Below are 22613 nucleotides of genomic sequence, written 5' to 3'. Positions count from 1 at the left end.
GAGCAGAGACTTGAACTTGGATTTCCTGCATCCCAGGTGAGTGTCCTAACCACCAGGCTATAGCAGTGGCTCTCAACCTTTCCAGACTACTGTACTCCTTTCAAGAGTCTGATTTGTCTTGCGTACTCCAAGTTTCACCTCACTTTAAAAATGACTTGCTTACAAAATCAGACCTAAAAATACAAAAGTGTCACAGCACACTATTACTGGAATTGCTCACTTTCACCATTTACTTATAAAATCGACTGGAATATGAATTATATTTCATTCAGTGTATAGTAAATAGAATAGTATAAGCAAGTCATTGTCAGTTTGTACTAACTTTGCTAGTGCTTTTAATCTAGCCTGTTGTAAAACTAGGCAAATATCTAGATGAGCTGATGTACCCCCGGAAGACCTCTTAGTACCCTCAGGGGTACATGTACCCCTGGCTGAGAACCACTGGGCTGTACAACCTCTTGCCCATAAGTATTTACCTAGTTGTACAATATGGAACAACTTTAATAGTAGAGTATCAGAGGGGTAGCCGTGTTAGTCTGGATCTGTAAAAGCAGCAAAGAGTAACAGAAGTATTGGAGCATGAGCTTTCGGGGGTGAATACCCACTTCGTTGGATGCATGTCTAATAGTAGAGATAGACTAACTCTACAGACTGGTGATTAGGGCACTCATCTGGGTCAGGGAGAGTAGAGACTTGAACCAGGGTTTCCCACAACTCAGGTTAGTGCCCTAAGCACTAGGTTATTTCTGTCTCCCTCACGTTTTTTTCACAAAAATTGTTGAAAGATTTCAAAAACCCAATTTGAACACCTCAACGTTGTTTTGTGAATAGAATTGTGTGCTAACCAGTCCTACTTACTAATGTCTTTAAAATACAACCAGGTGATTGATAGAGTATTTCTATAGTTCTTTAAAGTTTGTTCAGCCTCTGACACTCATGACACGGTTATCACAATCTCTTTAAAAACAAAATATTTAGTCATGTTTGTAGACTGATAACCTACCCATTCATTGTGCAGGAACACAAAGCAGAGTACTTCAACCGTAACAATGCAGAACGAAGCGGGGAAATACGAGCAGTACCTCTCAGTAACTGAGGAATAGCAAAAGCTGCAGAAATGGTAGTGTGGGCCATGGTGTTTCCTGGCCAAAGTCGCTAGCTCCTGAAAATTCAATTTAAAATAATTAGTCAACAACTTATTATTCAGCTTGATTGCTTTCATCTGTAAATCAACAGTCATCAGGTTTGAAAACACTGGATATTGGAGGTTTTGAACTGAACATCTCCCCTTTACCCTAAACTATAAAACATAGCTAATTTTGGGTATATATTTTATATCCATCAAATACTAATTACTTTATTTCAAAAGAAATTTTTTCTTTAAGTGATCCACGTGGAATTGATTGGTCACAGTTCACTCCCAAGGGGCATGTCCCACAGCATGATCATCAACCAAAATTGTAATCTCATCAAAGATAGCAAAGAACTGAACAGGCATGGAGACAACTATATTCTCACCCTTACAAACTGTCCCCCCAGGTCATCATTGATGGGGCAAATTGGTTGGACAGCAAAGGAAAGATTATATAGCAACCGCCTAGGACACTTGCGCACACACCCTGATCTTTCCTAACCATTCAAAAACTACCTTTAAAAACAAACAATGAATGTACACCATGATGATGCAATAAGCATAATGCACTATAGTGGTTTGTATATCCTCCATAAGACTCATGTTTGTTAAAGCCTAAACAGTACATTTTCATCTTAAGGTGCAGACCGTTACATAATATGGTGAGAATATAGCTTTGATTCAAAACCACTTACTATCTGAACAAGCAGCTGCACCAACCAGACAAAAGCAAAGTAATCAAGAATAGTACATGAAAACAAACTAAGAAACCCCCTTGGCTTCACTTTCAGGATTGGGCCCCCTAATAAAACATGTACCAACAAAGATGTATTGTCCTTTTTTTTTTTTTTTTTGAGATTGGATTTCCATAATTCTTGATCTCATTTTTAGGATGCAGTTTACTGATGTCGCAGCTTCTTGTATCTCTACAAGTATTCTTAATCTCTCATTCACATTTAAAAATCTGACTTTGACATACACTGGATTTATGTATTGATTTTAGAAGGGATTTTTTTTTTCTGTTTTCCACTGTTAATTCTTTAAAATGGCAACAGTCCAGTATGCCTGACTGATTATACTGTATGTTCCTAGGCTTTCACTAAGAACTGCTTTGGCTGGTTACCAAATAAAGTCTCCTGTTCACAATCTTGTGAAAATAGAAGTAGATCCCTCAAATGGAATGCATTTATTTATTTAAAATGCCTAATTTCAGATTTAAGTGTTTGTTGCTGCTACTTTTAACATTTCTCAATTTGTAATAACTCTGTAGTGTTTATCTGCACAGTACACTGCAACTTTTTAATATAGGATTCTATAAAAGTGTCTTGTCATAAGGCACCAGGACTGAACAATGGTTTATAAAAATTTTGCAGCAGTATATGCTATAGAATACTCAGTTTAAACAATACTCAATACTTTACAGTATACACATTTTTAGAAGATGTTGATTAGTCCATTTGACATGGATTGCTATTTTCATATATATTAAAGACAAAATATTTTCTTCTCATTTCTTTTTCTCAGTTCTGACTTTTGAGAAAATAAGTGTTTTGTTTTGTTTTATATGGTCTACAGATTACTTCCAAACTCTGTGAAGGCTTAGCACAATGTTGTTGCTGATTGTGGAACTTGATTTAAATTGCAAAGGAAAAGAATAGAATAGGCAGGTATTTTTAAAAAATACCTGTCATGGCAGCAGGTAGCTTTTTCCCTTAACATCAAACCCTGCAACTGGCAGATAACTGTAACATCATGTGACAACATCACAATAGCAAAGATGCTAAGTACATTTCAGAAAATCAATAGCCAACTGTAAACAAGATATCAGAATACCTAAGGCTTTTGACATAATCCACAAAATTATAAAACAAGTAACACAGCTGTCTGTCTTTTCAGAGATGCTTCTTGTTTAATCCTCTCATAGCCTTAAAAACCAGTTCTGCTGACCATAATGACATCTGCTGGTAAATGGCCTAACTTCAGAATCCCAGTGCAACTTAGTTTTAGGGATTCAGTTTGGCTAGTTTGTTTTAAACAGTTGTGTTTTGAATGTGTGTGCTTCCCTTCAGTAGTTTGATAAAGTTGAAGTTAACCTTCTTTCTACCTTCACTTGACAGTACCATTTCCTTCAAGAGGGCAGTGGTTTTTATCTTTAAATTAAGACTTTAAAAATTGGGGAAGGCAAGTCCAAAATATGAGCTGAATAGTAAAAGTTATACTGAACACAAAGAAAACAGTTTTGCTGTGAGAGGTGCAATACTCAGTCAGGGCTTGAAAGATTCCATTAACACACACAATAATCACCTAAAGACTAAGACCATGTCTATACCAGCAAACTTATAGAGGCACAGCTGTACTGATCACTTGTGTAGCCATTCTATGTCAACAGGAGAGAGCTCTCCTGTCAACATAATAAAACCACTTAGCGAAAAGCTCTCCCATTGACATAATGCTACGCACGCTACCACGTATGCTGGCAAAACTTATGTCCCTCAGGAGGTGTTTTCTTTCACACTCCTAACATTAGTTTTGCTGGCATAAGTGGTAGCGTAAACATGACCTTCGGGCTTGTCTACACTTACAGCGCTGCTGTAGTGCTTTGTGAAGATGGTATCTACACCGAGAGGAAAGCTCCTCCCATTGGCACAGGTACTCTACCTCCCCAAAAGGCAGTAGCTGTGTTCTCCCACTGACACAGTGCCGTCTATGCCTGGAGTTCGGTGGGTATAACTGTGTGGCTCGGGGATGTGGATTTTCCATACCTGCGAGCAACGTAGTTATACTGATGTAGGTTGGCAGCGTAGACCAAGGCTAAGCCTATTAGTTGGTGGAAAAAATCTGTTCCAGCAAGCATGCTCCCTCAAAGCTACCCCTATATAATTTACAGTGCCATGTAATCACTTCCCACACTCAACAAAATCTATTCTAACACATCACCCTAAAATTCATAAATTCCATCCTCTCCTATAAACGAATGGAGTTCCTCTCCCTAAGTTAATGAATTCTGCGCTATCTCTGACTCTACCCTAGAAATTAATTCTGGATGTTTTCTGTTCCCATTAATGAATTAATGACAACGACCCACGTCTATTAATGAACGATAGCACTGGCAGGTAAAGGTGGAAAGAAGATTAGCTTCAACTTTATCAAACTACTGAAGGGAAGCAAACACATTCAAAACATAACTGTTTAAAACCAACCTGCTAAACTACATCTTTTGCAGTGCATCTTTTTTAAAAAAAAAAAAAGATTGTGAAGTGCTTTGATAATAAACACTCTATAACAGATGTTATTGAGGAGCTACTGCCCTCCTAGATGTGCATGAGCAGTTTCATTTGCCCAGCTCCTCTTCATTTGAACTGCTCCATTCCTTATTTCCCGTTTCCTCTCCTCTCACTTCCCTCCAAGAAAAGCAGCAGCAGTTCAAGTCACTCTATTCCTCCCTTTCCCTCTCCATCCTATTAGAGATGTCGTGCTACTTCCTTGTTCCTCTTCTTCCACACAAGACAGCACTACAGTGGATCCAGTCTGCTTGCTCCTTTTCTAAGAACAGAGCGGGCTAAAATTCTGTTTGACCACAGTAAGTATGTTTTTTTCCAAATGGTATTAAAGTTTCTCAATGCCAGCAAGCCATTTTAGATGACAGTAAAATATGTTGGCAGAGTGCACTACCGCAAATGTCAATCCACTAATGTTCTGTTAGAAAATAATATACAGTAGAACCTCAGAGTTACGAACAGTGAAGTTACAAACTGACCAGTCAACCACCTCATTTGGAACCAGGAGCAGGCAATCAAGCAGCAGCAGACACACACAAAAAAGCAAATACTGTACAGTACTGTGTTAAATGTAAACTACTAAAAAAAGAAAAGTTTCAAAAAACTGACAAGGTAAGGAAATGGTTTCTGTGCTTATTTCATTTAAATTAAGATGGGTAAAAGCAGTATTTTTCTTCTGTAAAGTTTCAAAGCTGTATTAAGTCAATGTTCAACTGTAAACTTTTGAAAGAATCATGTTTTGTTCAGTTATGAACATTCCAGAGTTATGAACACATGGGGAATGGAGGTTGTTCATAACTAAGATTCTACTGTACCTACAAAAAGCTGCCAGTCTTTTCTTTTTTCTTAAGAGCATAACAGGAGGGCCTTATAAACATACTGTTACTTCTACAGAAGAGTCATAATTGCAAACTTATTTTAGAGGTATCCTAAGGCTGATTGCTGCCACTATTAATGAGCATATAAGCAATATGTTTTATATAATGTTTACATGTGTGCAACATGTTATAGGAGATCAACATTGCTAGATTAGGTTGTTGCACCAGGTGGAAACATTTGCTGTCAGCCACACTCATTCTCCTACGTCTGTCACTTTCTGAACCGCTATTCCCTGTTATAGAAACCGAACCCCCAGGCACTGAACCCTGCCCTTCTTGCTGTAACTCAGACTGGTGGAAAGGTTACACTTGTCTTAGATTTCTGTCACATCTGGCCGAAACCGCATCACAGGAAATCTCCGACTACAGATGCAGCCAAACATAACTCCGCCACCTCCCGCAGGCAGAGCACGGGTCCTCCCCGCCCCCGCCTTAGCTCTGGCCACTAAGCGCGGCACGACACACCTCTCGTCCCTCGCTCTCTACCAGGGCCCTGCCCCGCCCGTGCCAGCGCCTGGCTGCCTAGGCAGGTCCCGGGTGATTGTTTGGCTCCCTCACACACGGGCAACTCACTCATTCCTCCAACCGTCCTCCCCCGCACGTGCACCCGGCACCTCAGCTGCCCTACCGGCGCCGCATCCGCATCATGTCACGGGGACGCCCACCACCGCGAAGCCAGGGCCCTAGTCACGTGATAAAGGCCAAGCCCCTACATTCGCGGCTACGCCCCGCCGCCCGCGCAGGCGCCCACGGCCCAGTGGCCCGAAGGGCAAGAGAACCTGCGCCTGCCCTGCCAGGAGCTGTGCCTCAGGGCGCGGGGGGCTGGGGAGAAACACTGTACACGGCCCTGGAGCTGCGTTGACGGGGACCAACAGCCCCATCGCCCCCTCTCGCTGGTGCTGAGACAATCCCTGCTCTTTCCCCATTGGCTCCCGGCGGGTTGTGACGTATGGCGGGGGTCTGTCCCAGGAAAATCCCCGCCCCCTCGCGAGTGAATAGCGCATGGGCAATGGCCTGCCGGAAAACGGATTTCGGCGCACACGCAGTGCGCTTCCAGCTTGACAGGCGATTGGCTCACACGGAAGACTCGGCCCGGAAGTGGGCTGCGGCGTACTTGACGTGAGTACCGGGGCAGAGGGAAGGCGCATGCGCAGTTGAGAGCCGGCGGCGTGGGGGCGATGTCGGTGTTTCATGATGAGGTGGAAATCGAGGACTTCGAGTACGATGAGGAGACCGAGACCTACAGCTACCCGTGCCCATGCGGGGACCGCTTCCTCATCACCCGGGTACGTAGCGCGGGGCGGCCGTGCACAGCGTTCGGCCCACGTCACCAACGGCCGCCGGCTCGGCGTGCTAACGGTAGCCGTTACTGCTCTGCGGCTGCCGCGCTCGTGCTCTGGCCGCGGGTGGCGCGTTGCGTTAGGGCGGGGCGGGGGGTGCTGGTGGCCGGCGTGGCGCAGGTAGAGTCAGGTATTCTTGTAACTTGGGCAGGCGTTGTGGTGAGTGAGCCGCGGGGCTATTGTACGTACCACCCGGGAGGAAGGTGTTGTCTGTTCTCCGTAGCCTCATTCCACTGCAGGTTAGGCCACAGAGTGTCTGCAGTGAGGGAACTCTTAACGTACCAAGCATGCTGAAAACAGCGTGAAGCAGTGTAACCAGTACTGGCAATGCGTACAAACGCCTTTTAAACACAAGCTGTTAGGCTGAAAAATCTACCATTGTTCCTTATCCAGCCTCCCTTGTACCCTCATTGTCACTGTTACATGTATTGAACTTGCACTTCTGTACTTCAGCACAAACATACGTTGGGGACCCCGGTGCCCCAATACTAGCACAGGGTTCCTTGTCTGACCGCGAGAGTGACAGGCAACACCAGCAAGGTCCGATCAAAAGCTCTTTATTGACAAGTGCACGCATCAATAGAGAGCAGCTCGTCTCCAGAGAGAACCAGCTTGCTTCTTTACAACTAGCATAAGATTTTATAGACAATTTCGTCGCGTCACAAATTATTCATTTAGCAGTCCAACCCCCTTTTACTAGTTACTAAACCCAAAACTAATTGATTAATATGAACAATACTGCCTTAATTACTACAAACAAGAATGAGATGATTTATGTGAGTAATAATGCCTTAACAATCACAGGTAAGCAAAAAATGTAAGGGAGTCAGAAAGAAACAGAGAACAGAAACAGGGAGTTTTGCCATTGTTCCTAACACAGTACATCTGGTACCATGCCAGGAATGCTGTTCCTTCCTTAGCTTATGGTTGCCTAACTCTGAGAGAGACAGGTAACTCCCGCACGTTTTCTACTTATGAATTACCCAGAAGCCTCTGTTAGCTTGGCTTTGTTCAGGTTGGCATAACTGGCTTTATGCTATATTTTTAGTTAGGCCTAACACATATGACCATGTTGCCCTCTGATTTTATTTCAGAGACCATTTCTCATGCCTTTTCCTCATCAGTCCCTTCTCCCCGTTTTAACTGGTTATCTATGACACCTGTACAAATAAAATCATAGAATATCAGGGTTGGAAGGGACCTCAGCAGGTCCTCTAGTCCAACCCTGCTCAAAGCAGGACCAATCCCCAGACAGATTTTTGCCCCATATCTCTAAGGGGCCCCCTCAAGAATTGAACTCACAACCCTGGCTTTAGCAGGCCAGTGCTCAAACCACTGTGGGGATGCAGACATCCGAGACAAATACATGTGATGACCTAAAAACAGTGTTAGCCGTATAGTCAGTGTTAGAGTTGTCAACTGTGAATAATAATGATTAACATCTGAGTCAGCATTGTAATCTGTGTTCTCAGTGCTAAGAAAACATGTATTTTTCCAATGGAGTACCTAACATGTATTACCTATCTTGCTGTAAAAACTTAGTGTAGAGTCAGACAAGATACTTTAGTTCCACCAAAGGCAAACTAGATGATATCAGCCCTCTGACCTCCCACCCAATCAATGAAAAAGAGTAACAGGATCATTCCTATTTTAAGAATCCTTTATTTTTGATGGTACAGAACAGTAAATATGTCAGAATGAAGAACTTCACTGAAATGTATCATAAAAAAATATGTAGCGTACATAAAAGGCTGTGAAATTAAAATATTCAATTAGAAGTATAAATGGTCTACTAGAAAAATCAGCATCTCTGTATTCAACAAGTGAAGTAATAGAAGAGTAAATTGTAGTGTTTGGAGAATGGGAGGTTACTTACAGAAATAAGGATTTTTAATAAATTTTCAGTTACAGAGGGTGGGGGTCACATTCCTGGAGGTCCAAACCTGTATTTAATGTTAATGTCCATTTTAGATACAGTAAAAGCTGTGAGATCTGGCCCTGTACCAACAGGAAAACTCTATAAACCAGTATTTCTAGTCTTCATAGAAAGTTCAGTTTATAGTCTGGTTGGTGCGGGGTTGGCATGCTCCCTACCTGGCTCTGCATGGCTCCCCAGAAATGATGACATGTCCCTGTTGCTCCTAGTCAGAAGAACAGTCACAAGGGCTTCGGAGTGAGAGAGAGGGTGCGGAGCTGGGAGTTGGGACATGAGAGGATGTGCGGGGAGGGAGTTTGGGTATGGGAGAGGGCTTGAGGTGTAGGAGGGTGCTTGGGGTGCTGGATCCAAGGGAGGTGCTCAACTTGGGCGATTCCCTGCAAACCTCGATCTGTCCCGGACAGACGCATGGCAGGCAGCTCTGTGCGCGGCTCCTGCCTGCAGGTGCTGCCCCTGCAGCTTCCATTGGTCATGGTTCCTGGCCAGTTGGACTGCGGAGCCAGTGCTCGGGGCGGGGGCAGTGTGCAGAGCTGGCTGCTGCACCTCTGCCTAGGAGGAGCTGGGACAGGTCACTGCTTGTGGGGAGCCTCCTGAGGTGAACGCCCCCTGGATCCGGCACCCTGAGCCTCCTCCCCAGCCCCATGCCCAAACTCCCTCCCTCTTAGTTAACCAGTGTTTTTCACTTACTGGCACCTCCCATTCCCCCAACATGGAAACAGCTTTTACTGTATATGGATTCTCTGGGAGAGGTAACAGCAAAAGTAGGAAGCTAGTATCTGCGAAGCCACAGAAACAAAAAGGTAAATTGCAAGATTTTTTTTTTTAATTTCATGATTTTCAGGTGCATAACACATGATTGTTAGACAGACAACCACAAGAATCCATCTTGGATTGTATATTGCATATAAAAATTACAGTAAAAATTTGCCTGTGAGAAGGATTTCATACAAGGTAGAACAATGCCCTTAGGACCAGTTTTTTAAAGGTATTTAGGTGACTTGGGGGATTTTCAAAGGCATTTAGGTGCTTTCAGCCTTTTAAAATTTGGCCTTTAGTGATTATTTTAGAGCCATGTTCTATATAGAAGTGCTGACTCATGGAAAAAGTATTACGGAGGTAAATAACAGTTGACAAAAACAGTCCCCGTTTGCAGATCAAAGGGAATTGAATAAGTTTTGACATGAACCCAGGAAATCGGTCAGTCTTGAAGTCATCTGACCCCAAAGAATAAAATTGTCTAATAAAAAAAAAAAGACCAGAAACACACATTTAGAATTAAAAACTAATATCACAATACTAGAAATGTTGAGACGTGATTGCTGAAGCTATTAGCAACTATTAATATTTTCGCTGTTGTTTTATTTGCTATTAAAAATATAAACTAACACAGTGACATCCATCTGCACAGTGTTAACAAAGGTAAATGATGAAGTACTAAGAGCAATAAAAATAACATTTTAAAAGTAAATTATTTAAAGGAGTGAAACTTGTAATCCACTGTAAATGCAGAAAAAGGTGGTCCGATTCACATAATTAGAACAGCAGCTAGGATAATCTGTGAACTGCTGTTGCGGCTTTATGCAGACATATAAACTAGTATGAGATTCTTTTAAACACTAAAAATGTGTGACAATTATAACTTTCGGAGGACAGCGTATGTAAAAAAATTTCACTCCTTTAGCGGATCAGTACATCATATCAGATGGGAAGAGCTGCCTTGTCTAGGCATTGGGTACTCTGTGCTTTTAAGAACATAGACTGGGAAGTGGGTGCTGAATTATACTGTGTTGTGGAGGGTGTGGGAGCAGCAGTCCTGTGCCGTATTTTTGTAACAACTGCAAATGGCTCCCATTTGGGGTAATGTTTTCCCTTCTCCCCCTCCCTATCCCAGAATCTTCCTCCGCCACTGTCTGGCAGTGCGTTCTTGTAGTTCTTAACCCTGGTTTTTGCACTCTGTCCCTGATTTTGCCCCTCATCCCTTCTTCCTTCCTTCCAGCTGTTTAATCCTCTTGTGTATTGTTTCCCACACACAGATTCTGCCCATCCCTCCACTCCAATTTGCTTCCTTTAGTCCCTGTGAATAGCAAGGCAGTAAGGGCAGAGTGAGGATAGCAGATATTAGTGAGCACTCTAGCTCGTATGAGCAAGCTTATAACAGCCAAGCAGCACATCAGGTCAGGTGGAGGAATACACCTTACACCAACAGTGCAGCACAGTTGCGGAGCAATGACTGTGTCCCTGGCCTCTGTTGCAGGAGGATTTGGAGAATGGGGAGGATGTGGCCACCTGCCCCAGCTGCTCCTTGATTGTGAGAGTGATCTATGACCAGGTGAGAATGGGGCCAGCCTAGGGGTGAGTGGGAGCCTGGGGACACAAGCGTGTCTCTCCCTCGGTGGCTTTGTGGCAGTGGGCGACACCATCGAGGCAAACAGGTATCTGGTACATCTTTAAACCCTATCCAATTCCTAGTGCAGGGGTTCTCAGACTTTTGTACTGGTGACCCCTTTCACACAGGAAGCCTCCCCCCCCCCATATATATAAAAAAGTGTTTTTAATGTTTTTAATGTTTAACACCATTATAAATGCTGGAGGCAAAGCGGGGTTTGGGGTGGAGGCTGACAGCTCATGTAATAACATGGTGACTCCCTGAGGGGTCCTGACCCCCAGTTTGAGAATCCCTGCCCTAGCGTAATCAGGGTTTATCACTTTAATAGCATGCTGGCTTGTTGCAGAGGACCCCAGGCTCGCTCTAGGGTCAACTGTGACTGTGTAAAACATTCATGAAAATGTTAAACCTCCACACTAGTTTAAAAACATGTTAATTATAACATGTTGGTTGATGCACTGTTCTAATCTGGACATGTTCTGAGCCAGGACATCTGACTGCAGGCATACAGCTGCCACTGGTAGCTATAAATGGTTCATCCAGGTAGGTCTCCTGAGAAGTTGCACTCAGGCCCTGGATACACTAGGAAATTTTTTACCTGTATTTCAGGAACTGTGTGGTTGCACTGGTACCACCCGCATAGGTATTAGTATAGATGGCTGCAGGCAGTCTTTCTCTCATGTGGCTAGATCTGCTCCAGACAAGTATGTGACATAACAGTGGTAATGCCAACAGCCAGTTTACATTTATGCTGCCACCATTGCCAGCAATGGTGGGAGATTTTCCAGGAAAAAAAAATCATTGTAGATGCATTCTTTTGGGCTTTTTTATAAATTGAAGGGGCACTCTAAGGATAAAGTCATGTATTGTAAATAAATTTTGTTCTATTATGTATTACACATTTCACTGCCCCGGCAGTCCCTCAGCAGAGCTTTGACATTCATAAAGATAATTGAGATCTAATTGTATATGCATATGTTCAGAAACCTAGAGTGAATAAACATTTCAAATTAGCAGAAACAGTCCTGTGCACTGACTAGATCATGTTAAGGAGCTCACATAAATCAAATGTGAAGTTTCTATGCCATATATAGGAGCTAGTTGTTGTGATCCTATTTTTCAAACACTGAAAATAAATATTGATTTAGAATTTTTTTCCAAAATTCACATGTTAATATTCCCCCTCCCCCCAATTTCCTGTTACCCACAGTCCGTACATACCTTAGAAGAAACTCCCTTTTTGGTAGGAGGATAGATGAAAAGAAGAGTAGATAAATTTGGTCTTTATAACAGGAAGCTAGTTACAACCTTAATTGCACCACCTCCATAATCCAAATTAGCAATGATGTTTTTTAGTTAGCCAAATGACAAGCCTATTGAAACATACTTGTATGTTATCAGTTCTTGCAAATTTTTATATGAAAGTTTAATATCAGGCTTCAGTTGCATCTGTGGCTATAATAAAACTGTTTTGCCAGATAAAAGAAAATTATCTTACTTTATACTGCTTGTGAGGGCGGCAGTGGAAATTAGTTATAACACTATTCATTTTTGTTTTTTTAGGAACAGTTTGTGTGTGGTGAAGTAGTCTCAGCACCTGCAAGCAAAGAATTGGTTAAATGCTGATGAATGCTATGTGGACTCTGCTCTTCTTGAACAAAAACAACGTGTGGATGTGGAAAAACTCGTAGAGTTCTGTACTTCTAGAGGTGTTTGCTCCTCTAATATCCGTGTAGCGATTGGCTACTATTTATCAACAGCCTCTAGTAATGTGAAATAATCCAAAACATAAGTGGGTTTGTGCCTGAAAGCATATAATTCTTAAATTATTGTAAAATGTTTTAAGACTTTGAGAAGCTCTTGAGGATAGGATGGAAATCAACAAACTTTTTTTTTCCAGTCCATTGCATATAAGGTTGTGAAATTTGTACGCTAAACCTAGCTAAAGAGTAGTTATTCTCCAGTCTCTGGACCAGCAAAGTCTCCTTGTTGCTGCACAGAATGAAATACTTGGATCATCAACCAGTGGGGTCTTAAGAAAAGATTGGCTCTATTAATGATGTATGTTACAAAATGGTTCGCCACATGGAAAAACTTGGACTGTTAGAATGGTAGAAGACTTTTTTTCTGGTTTGAGCAATAGAAAGTGTTCTGGTTAGAAACAAACAGCTGCAGTTTCTGCCTTCAGTGGGACAACTTATTTGTTGCACTTGTCATATCTGTTGCTTGCTGCATTAAAGTAAATACATCTTTAGTCCTAGAGTCCTAAGCAATCATGTGATAATGGCTACCAAGCTAAAGTTACTTAAAACAAACTAGGTAACTTCTGATTCCATTATTTAGTTTGCACAAAGAGAGACACAGTGGGCCACATTCAGTAATACTCATGCAGTCATGGTAACTTCCCATGAATGCACCTGCACTCCCAGTGGGGTGAATGGGTGTAACTGTCGGCAGCATTTGATCCAGTTTTTCGTGAACGACTTGGGTGAACTCATCTGACCCTACTACATCAAATAGTCAATAAGGCTGCATGTTATTCTCAATGCTATTTGTCAATGTATGAATAGTGTAGCTATGTTTCTATTTGTATGTCTCAACATTTGTATTATTCTTTACCAATGTAGACCCTGCTCCAGTAAGTGCTTTCCCAGCAGGAGTCTTTGCATGAGTGCAGGTTTGCATATGACTAAATGGTGGTCTTAAGACAGAGAAAACCTTGAAAGAACACACTCCAAAGTACTTTATTCTTGGACTGCTTTACAGATTTATACTTCACAACACTTATATGGTTTGTTTAATACTCATGTCACTCAGCTTGGGCACTGAATATAAAATAGTCGGTTTCACTATATCAAGCTTTCCTATGTTAATCCAATCCTGCAATAAGTGAGTTTGTATGTGCTAGAGGAGGATAACTAAATCCAAACTAAATCATGGGAAAAAATTGTTATGAGGCTTGGTAAAACCTTGTTTTTGCCAAACCTAGATGGTTCCAAAATGTATCCATTAACTACAAGTTCTGAATCCGAACTGAATGATACTGATTTTAACAAATAATTGTTTCATTGGTTGGCCACAAGGTGGTGCTGGATTCCTATGTTTAAAAACTGCTGTGGTCTCAATTTATTTAAAATATATTTTTACGAATATTTATTTTGTTTATTTAAATAAAAGTTTTTAAAACTATCATTAATTGTAAGGGACCATCATTTATTCTGATTATATAGCACCTAGAACAGTGGGGCCCTGTTGTATTGATACTGATTTTAACGGCCTAAGGAGTTAAAGATCTTTGTAAACTCATTCACTGTCCAGCATTAAACAGTGATAGGCTCAGAGTTATTTTTACAGAAATCTTGGATTTACTTGGTTACTTGCCAGACGCACAAAGCATTCATTCCGCTTGACAGTTTATTGATTAAACAAAAAAAGAGAACAAGGAATTAAAACAAACATTTATATTGAAACTGTGGTTGAGTGATTATACAAAACAAACATATTAAGACCCTATCAGTCTCCCTCCTTTTAGAATAAAAACATCATTAATAATCTTTGATTTAAAGGAAAAACTTCATTTTACACTCAGTCCTGATGTGTGAAGGGCATTCACTTATCCTGCTGTGAACAAACAGATGCAAGGTAGCATAGAAACAGGATACAAAATAAATGAGTGAAATACATGTTTTGTTATTTTTTGGAAGACTGGACAGCTGGTTCATTACAAGTGGATGCTTTAGCTGGCAAGTCAACCATGACACCTGCTGCTTAGACCCTGGTTCAGGCTCTTGTCATGGATGTCATCTGATTGGATTCTTTCTCCTTAACAAGGAAGGATGAATGCAGTATTGTTGATTTCAGAATTCAATGAAAAGCCCAGAGAATGAGAGGAGGAAAGAAGGGGGATAGAAAGCAATACAACAGGGGAATGGGGCAATTAGAGAGAGAGAGAGAAAGACACACACACACATGATTGGGTGGAGACTGGATGACGTGATGCAATGACTTTCAGCACTCAACGGCTGAAAATAAAATTCCTTAAACAGGAACAAGGCTAGCTGGTGTTCCTCTTGAGAAGAAAGTCCCTTACCCTCATTTGCTCTTTCTGACTTGAGGCTGAGGAAGCTGAGATGAGTTGCAATGCTGGGAAGTTGGGAGATGAGCTGGGGATGGTTGCTTTTTAAGACCCAGACCCTCTCCCCGCCGACCCCCCCTCCTCAAAAAAAGTAATAGTGAATGACACATTTTATCCTCATTATTTTGTACACCAATTAAATCTATTTCTGTAAAGCCAAACTTGGCATAGATAACTTTTTTCCCCACGTTTTCTTGTTTACTAAATATCTCACCACAGTCTTTGACTTATATCAGTAGGCCATTTTGGTTTGAACTAATTCAATTTTTCTGTTTGGTTTTCTTGCACCTGTCCATAATATTTGTTTATTGAAAATGGTTTCCATGGTTAATCCCTAGGCAGGCAAAAAGTCTTAGGTGGTTGTTACATTTTGTGAACTTTCACGTACTTCACACAGTTGAGCTTAAGGTACATCTTGAGGTCCAATAATTACAGTAGCCCTACTGGTGACTGACTGCCCACTAGTGTAATGTAAGTAAGGCCCTTAGTTTTTTTTTTGTACTAAATTTATCAGAAAAAATCCTGCTTGTATCTTTATACCTATTTTATAGCTACACATATTACTGTAATAAAGTAATCAAAGAGAGGGATTCTAGACACCACTGTTGTTCCAAGAAAGTAACAAGGTTTTGTATTTTTACTGGAGTAAACCAATAAATTATAAATGATGCTTCTTCAGAGAGATGGTAAATACAGAGCTGGAAGCAATAGCCCAGCTGATATGTGAAGGATATTGGAAGATTTCCACTGTGGTGTGTGCCAGCCTTGTCTCCAAATCTCTCTATTTATGGGAAGTTAGTGTCTGTTTTAAATTAAACTCAGAAATTAAAATAATGCTAAACTTTATTATCAGGCTGTGGAATTTGCCCCAGAATCTACCCCTTGTGTGTCATAATTCAAACTGTCCTTTACAAAAAATATTCTAGCCATTTAAGTTTGTGAAGGGAGTACAGACCAATGTGCAATGTCTGCTTGAATCTCTGAATGGCCTGCAATAGATTCTTCCTCTTGGGACCGTGACTTAAAAAAAGAGATCTACATCTTATGAGGCTATTGTAGTAATGACATTTTAAATACATTGATACAGTTTGTGTGTATATGCCTGGTAGTAAAAGAATACAGACCTATGTACTGGATGATACCTGAAGGGAAATTCCAAAGAGGATGGAGCAGATGGTGGTGACAGATGACACAACAAGCAGCAATGGTCTCAAGCTGCTGTGGGAGAGGTCTATGTTGGATATTAGGAAACTATTTCACTAGAAGGGTGGTGAAGCATGGGAATGGGTTACCTAGGGAGGTGGTGGAATCTCCATCCTTAGAGGTTATTGACAAAGCCCTGGCTGGGATGATTTAGTTGGTGTTGGTGCTGCTTTGAGCAGGGGGTTGGACTAGATGACCTCTTGATGTCTCTTCTAACCCTAATCTTCTATAATCTTTTACCTTCTACAATAAAAGACACTGTTTTGAGGCTGAAATGCTCTGTATTTATTCCAAGGTTTGGGGGAGGGGAAGGGGAGGTACAGGGAAACTGATGCAATGGAGGGGAGGGGATGGTATGGGAAGCCACAATGCAGATATGCAGCGCACATTACTGTGGCTCATTACTGAAACAGGTATTCAAAGCATCCCAGAGTTGCAGAGCTCTTGCTGAGCTCTTCTTATTGCCCTGATATTTGGCTGCTCAGAATTAGCTGTCAGGCTATCCGCTTCCAAGCCCCGTCTCTGCCGAAACTTTTCTTCCTTTGCCTCACATATTGTGGAGCACGTACAGGCAGCAATAACAATAGGGCTATTGCTTTCACTGAGGGTCTAATCTAGTGAGCAAATTGTGCCAGCGACCCTTTAAATGTCCAAAGGCACATTCCAGCACCATTCTGCACTTGCTCAGCCTACTGTTGAACGGCTCCTTACTGCTGTCCAGGTGGCCTGTGTACAGCTTCATGAGCGGTGGGAGCAAGGTGTAGGCTGGGTCTCTCAGGATTACTACTGGCATTTGTATGTCATCAATGGTTATTTTGCGGTCCAGAGATAAAGTCACGGATTGCAGCTTTCTGAATAGACCTGTGTTCCTAAAGATGTGTGTCATGCACCTTTCCTGACTACCCGACATTGATGTTGGTGATCCCCTTGTGATCCATCAGCATTTGCAACACCATTGAAAAGTATCTCTTTTGGTTTATGTACTCTTTGGCAAGGTGGTGCCAAAATTGGGATATGTTTGCCATCTAGCGTCCCGCCACAGTTAGGGAACCCCATCATGGCAAAACCATCCATTCTGCCTGCATATTTCCCAGAGTCACCATCTTTCTTAGCAGAAATCGATTAATGGCCCTGCAAACTTGGATCACAAAAGCTCCCATGGTGGATTTACCCACTCCAAATTGATTCCCCACTGACCGGTAGCAGTCTGGCATTGCAAGCTTCTACAGAGCAATCACCACTCGCTTCTCTGCTGTCAGAGTAAATCTCATTTTAGTGTCGCTGTGCTTCAGGGCTTGGGAAAGCTCTGCACAAATTTCCTGGAAAGTGGCCATTCGAAAGTTCTGCAGCCACTGCTTGTCATCCCATAACTGCAAAATGATGCAATCCCACCAGTCAGTGCGCATTTCCTGGGACCAGAAATATGTTCAGCCGCTGCATGGCTGCCAGCATTCTCTGGTTTGCAGCAGGACTGCTCCAAGGACATCGCAATGTTCTGCATGGTAGCTCCTGTCTCGGCTCTGGAAATAGTGCAGATTAAGGTGTGAGGTGTTTGTAATGCTCACAACAAGAGTGCACAGCTCTCTGCATTGATGCAAGCACTGCTAGTGAGGATGCACTCCACTGAGACTGAGAGTGGTGTGGACACGACCAACTGACTTAATTACTGCAGTGGCTAGATGTCGACTTAAATTAAATGGATTTAATTTTGTAGTGTAGCCATGCCCTGAGTCTAGGGCCATCAGCAGTGGAACTGTCTCCGAGAGGAAGTCTACCAAAACCCCTTATTAGCAGCTGATGCAGATGATGAAAGGGTGATGCATTTAGGCAGGTTTGTCCTCATCTGATTTATGCTCCCCTTCCCCCACTACTGCTTTGGCTTTACTTGTTTGGATCTTTTAAATCATTTTCTTTCATATTCTTTGTGTTGGGAATTATCATTTACATTACTTGTTACATGGCACCATAAACATCCATGGTATTTTAAAGCTGTTGCCCAAGAAGCTTTCTTTGGTACAGTGGTTTTCCTGAGGGCTATTTGGTTGCCCTGATGCCAGATTCTTTGGTTGAGATTGGTGGGCCTGTTGAGGCTGGGAGATGTTTATTTCTAGTTTTAATATATTGTATTAACATTATTGTAGAGAGTGGGGATGCTGCCTGTTATTTGCCTTATACAATAGGGTCCTACCATGATGTATTGGCTTGTATACCACCTCTCTCTCCTTACAGGAGAAAACCAGACCAGTTCAGTGCTTATTAGTGTGTGATGCTTACATTCCAGCGACTGCCCTGAAAAAAGGATAGTGAGTCTGATTGTTAATGAGTCATTAATAATGACTGTAACAGAGTGTAGGGGCAAGGGGTTAACTATAACTCAGTTTCCCTTCCCTTTGCGTAGGTACTCAGGGAAAGGCTACTTCTCAGGACTCACCGGGAAGAACACCTAAAATGAGGTTGGCACGGAAGTGCCTCCTCAGCCTCAGCGCTGACCTTCTCTGTTGAGAATGTGATACGCAACTGAATGTTGACAAACTTTGCAGGCAGCTAGTCAAAGGGTCAGACCCTGCAGCCCTTCTTTGAACAAGTAAGGATTCCCATTCACTATAATGGGACAAATGAAACCCCTCCTCCACAGCCACAGAAAGCTGCTTAGCAGTAGAATTGATGTGGTTCTGCCATGCAACAGGGCCTGGATAATGGGGACTGGTGCACAGCTCCATACCCTGCAGCAGCAAAGAGAGAACGGCTTGTGGCAGAGGCAGGTCAGGAGGATATGCTGGTATATGGGTTCTTCCTTCCCAGAGGGCTGCAAAAGAGCTTGGGGAAACTATTCCAGTTTGTGAGGGGAAGATTCCTCTCCCCAGCAGAACTATTTGTGCTAGGCACTGAGCACAGGGTTTGCTCCTTTATTAGTAAAGCCTAGTGAGCAGTTTCGTGTACTGTGCTGCACACCTACCCAGATACAGAAGGAGCATAGATGTGTAATATATTGATTGTCTATGCATGATACCTTTATCCTTCATTAGAATATGTGGGTGATTTCCTCATGTTCAGCCTTGTCTTGAAAGCTGTTATTCCATCTGTTCAGGGTTGAAAATAAGCAATGCCATACGTATAGGTACACACAGACATTTCATTGTGGTTGATACAGAAGATTACCTTGTTAGAATAATTTAATATGTTTCCCTACAAAACACTCCTTGATCCTTTTAAGTCCTTTTTGTTTGTTTTCCTGTTAATTTTTCAAGTCTGGGAGTTTCCTAGCTAAAGGACAATTCAGAGAAATCAGCAGTTGGAGAAAACATGAAGAACCTAGTCTGACTCAATGTTTTAAACTAAGAGGCCCACTTTCATGATATTATACATAACAGGATTTGATAGCGCTTTCTCAGCCAGAGAAATTCTGGCAGTACATTTGCCAGATAAGAGCTCTTACAAAGGGAGAATTTGATAGCATGCTAGGTTAAACCAAGCTTTTCATTCAGAAACAATGACTGCCAGTCCCACACAGATTGCAGCAAGGCCACCCAAATGTAGAATTTCCACTTAGAAAGGCCAAATTCCCCATACATGGGCTGTGTCCTTGATTTCTTTCCATGCCAAATAAAGCGTCTGCACATTTTGCTTAGTTTGCTCTTGTACTATTTAGGATGTTATATCAGGAGCACCTGCAAAAATAAAGTGTTCTGGAGAAAGGCTCAGGTTTGATGGATTAATCATCTCAAGGAACCATGAAATTATCATGCCAGAATTGTAAACAGGTTTCTAAATTGCATTGCAAAGGCAGTTTATTAAGATTAAACAGGCTGGGGCTATTCTGCTCTCTAGGCATGTAAAGCCCTCTGAGGAACAGTTGATATAAAGTACTTTATAAATGATGCTTTGGGCCAAGCTCTGCAGTTACATTTGTATAAATCCTTGGTAACTAAATCTGGAGTAAGTCAAGCTACTTTTATTACATTACTCCAGATTTACACCCATGAAAATAGAAGTAGAATGTTACTCTTAGTCTGTATTTGAAACCAGCATAGTTTCACACCAAAAACTAATCCTAAAAACTGTAAAATTAGGTGACCCCCGATCACTGCTCTTAGGTGTTTACAAACAGATGAACTACCCAAGATCAAAGAATAAAGGACATCAGCTGCAAATAGGGAAATTCTGAGTTCCCTGCCTATAACAACTATTCCTGATCTGAATCTGTATTCAGATGCCCATGTGTCAGCTGAAAGAGCAGGTTGGACATGTGGGATAGAATGGCTCAGATTACCAGTCACTTTTGCAGACAGAAGTCTGTGCCTTATACAGGGCTGGTGCAACCATTTAGGCAACCTAGGCAGTCACCTAGGGTGCTAGGATTTGAGGGGCGCCATTTTCTTCGGCAGTGACAGCGGCAGCCGGATTGTCGCCGGCATTTAGGCGGAGGGAACTGGGGCAGGGGAGCACGGGGAGGACTGCCTGCAGCAAGAAAGGGGAACTCCCTGCCCCAGCTCACCCCTGCCCTGCCTCCTCCCCGAGCATGCTTCACTTCTCCCACCTCCCAGGCTTGTGGCGCCTAACCTGATTGGCGCCGCAAGCCTGGGAGGCGGGAGAAGTGAAGTAGCCACGGCGTGCTTGGGGTCCTCGTGCTCGTGCAGAGCAGGAGTGAGCTGGGGCAGGAGGGGGTGTCTCAGGGTGGAGTGGGGTGGGAGCGCCACAAGGGTACTCGGACGGGTAGGAGCTGCCGTGGAGGGGAAGGGGGCGCCTCAGGGCAGGGGTGTGGGGGGGGAGGGTGCAAGGTGGAAGTTTTGCCTAGGGCATGAAACATCCTTGCACTGGTCCTCGCCTTATAACACAACGACATCGTTCCGACTGAGCTCTCCAAAGGTCCTCAGTATTATTGCTCGATAGTCAATGCAATGAGTCATTATAGAGTGATACATCTCACAGCTGTTGTGACAATAACCTCCAAATGTCTCAGTTCTTTTGACTAGAGTCACCGTTACTTGTAATAACCTGCCATAATGCATCAGAATATTGTCCTTTTTTGATATTTCAGAAGAAAGTGACAACTTCTACCCCCAAAAAACACCCAGTTCACCTGGCCAATTGTGCAATGCTATATGGAGCATTGTAGAAAACACCTTTATGCCCTGAAGCATGATGTTGAAGGTCCCCTTTGTTCATTTGCTCTTGGAAATCCCATCATTTTTTCATTACGTAACAGTCCAAGGCAAGCCAACCCAAAACTAAGAGAGCAGGGTTTCTTAGCTGTGGCAGAAATCTGTATTGCTCTTGGATATCAATTCATGAACAGTTCTGGGCTCCTCCACTCTTAGTTTTGTGGAACAGAAAAAGGAGCTCTAGTAGGAGAGGTTCTCTAGCTCACTGGAACAAATCACCACGTGCACATCCTGAAGACTGCAGAATGAAAATCCCCTTTAGGTTTGTCTTTCTGATTAGATGAAGAAAGAAGGAATAATGTGCTCTTACTGCATCTGCATGGGCTGTGTGCTGTCTCTGTAGCTTGTGTTAGGCCTGGCCCTTTTGAACAGTTACAGAAATGTAGCTTACTAAAAACAGTCTCTTAAAAATATTCCTTGTATTTTTTCCCTAAGTATGAGTAGAAAATCTATCTTCTCCTCTTTGTATTTATAGCAATTACTTATCTTTTGTGTAAACATCATGAGAGTAAACACCAAAGTCCGTGCAGAGAAATATTGCAGTTGTTGAGAAAGAGATTGACTTTTCAGCCTTTGGATGTACTGTACACTACCCAGGTTCACACCAGATAGAACAGAATATCAATGCTGACCTCTCACATCTGTTCCATATCATCCTGATTACCTTTCTATCTCATCCAGAAGCCTGGCATAATACAGCTTTATGGTGACTAATATAAATTATAGATCACTTTTTAAAAACTTTGGAGACTATATTTTTGAAAATATATATTGTTGTAACGGGTCACTAGATGGTGGTGTTACACATCATCTGACAAGTACTTTTTCTTCATTTGTGAGGAAATTTTAAACTTGAAAGAAAATGCTGTGTTGGTTTTGGGGCCTGGGTTTCTTTTGGGGAGATGTGGTAAGCAGCAAATGAGTTTTCTCTTGGCTTTAATCTCTAACTACAGTCCATTTTTGAGGCAGAGTTGTTTCCTGGAAACTAGGCATTGGTGTGTGGGCTGAGAACCTGGGAAGAGGGTATTGCCCCAGGCTGTCTGTGAGAATCTCTCTTCCAGAACTGGTGTATGTTTGTGTACTCAGACACCACACCTCTGATTTCTCCTTCAAAGGCAAGCTAACCTGCAAGGCCTGACATCTACTGCTTGGCAGAGAGGTAA

General features: G+C 42.4%; 2 protein-coding genes across 9 annotated transcripts in view; one reads left to right on the top strand and one right to left on the bottom strand.

The window, feature by feature from the left end:
• OXNAD1 (oxidoreductase NAD binding domain containing 1) overlaps positions 1-6240 on the bottom strand; it is a 33114-nt gene extending 26874 nt beyond the window's left edge. The window contains exons 1-2 of one of the 7 annotated variants that reach the window (XM_075062431.1): positions 6158-6240; positions 1004-1162 (exon numbers count right to left, since the gene is read on the bottom strand). In XM_075062431.1, the coding sequence (XP_074918532.1) occupies positions 1004-1162; positions 6158-6214 (216 nt within the window). In that variant the 5' untranslated portion in view covers positions 6215-6240. The other 6 variants (XM_075062430.1, XM_032801136.2, XM_032801137.2 and 3 more) reach the window with 6 other exon arrangements.
• Positions 6241-6355: 115 nt separating this feature from the next.
• On the top strand, positions 6356-14140 carry DPH3 (diphthamide biosynthesis 3). 2 transcript variants are annotated; one of them, XM_032801143.2, is made up of 3 exons: positions 6372-6574; positions 10819-10893; positions 12514-14140. In XM_032801143.2, exons 1-3 carry the CDS (start codon positions 6467-6469, stop codon positions 12574-12576), a joined length of 246 nt encoding a protein of 81 aa, XP_032657034.1. In that variant the 5' UTR covers positions 6372-6466; the 3' UTR covers positions 12577-14140. The 2 variants fall into 2 exon arrangements, with proteins under 2 accessions (XP_032657035.1, XP_032657034.1); XM_032801144.2 differs by lacking the exon at positions 10819-10893 and having other exon boundaries at positions 6356-6574.
• The last annotated feature ends 8473 nt before the right edge of the window (positions 14141-22613 follow it).

The sequence above is a fragment of the Chelonoidis abingdonii genome, chromosome 2, assembly GCF_003597395.2.
Source record: "Chelonoidis abingdonii isolate Lonesome George chromosome 2, CheloAbing_2.0, whole genome shotgun sequence".
Taxonomy (NCBI): Eukaryota; Metazoa; Chordata; order Testudines; family Testudinidae; genus Chelonoidis; species Chelonoidis abingdonii.
Note: the sequence above shows the minus strand (reverse complement) of the source record. Positions and strands in the feature narration are given on the sequence as shown.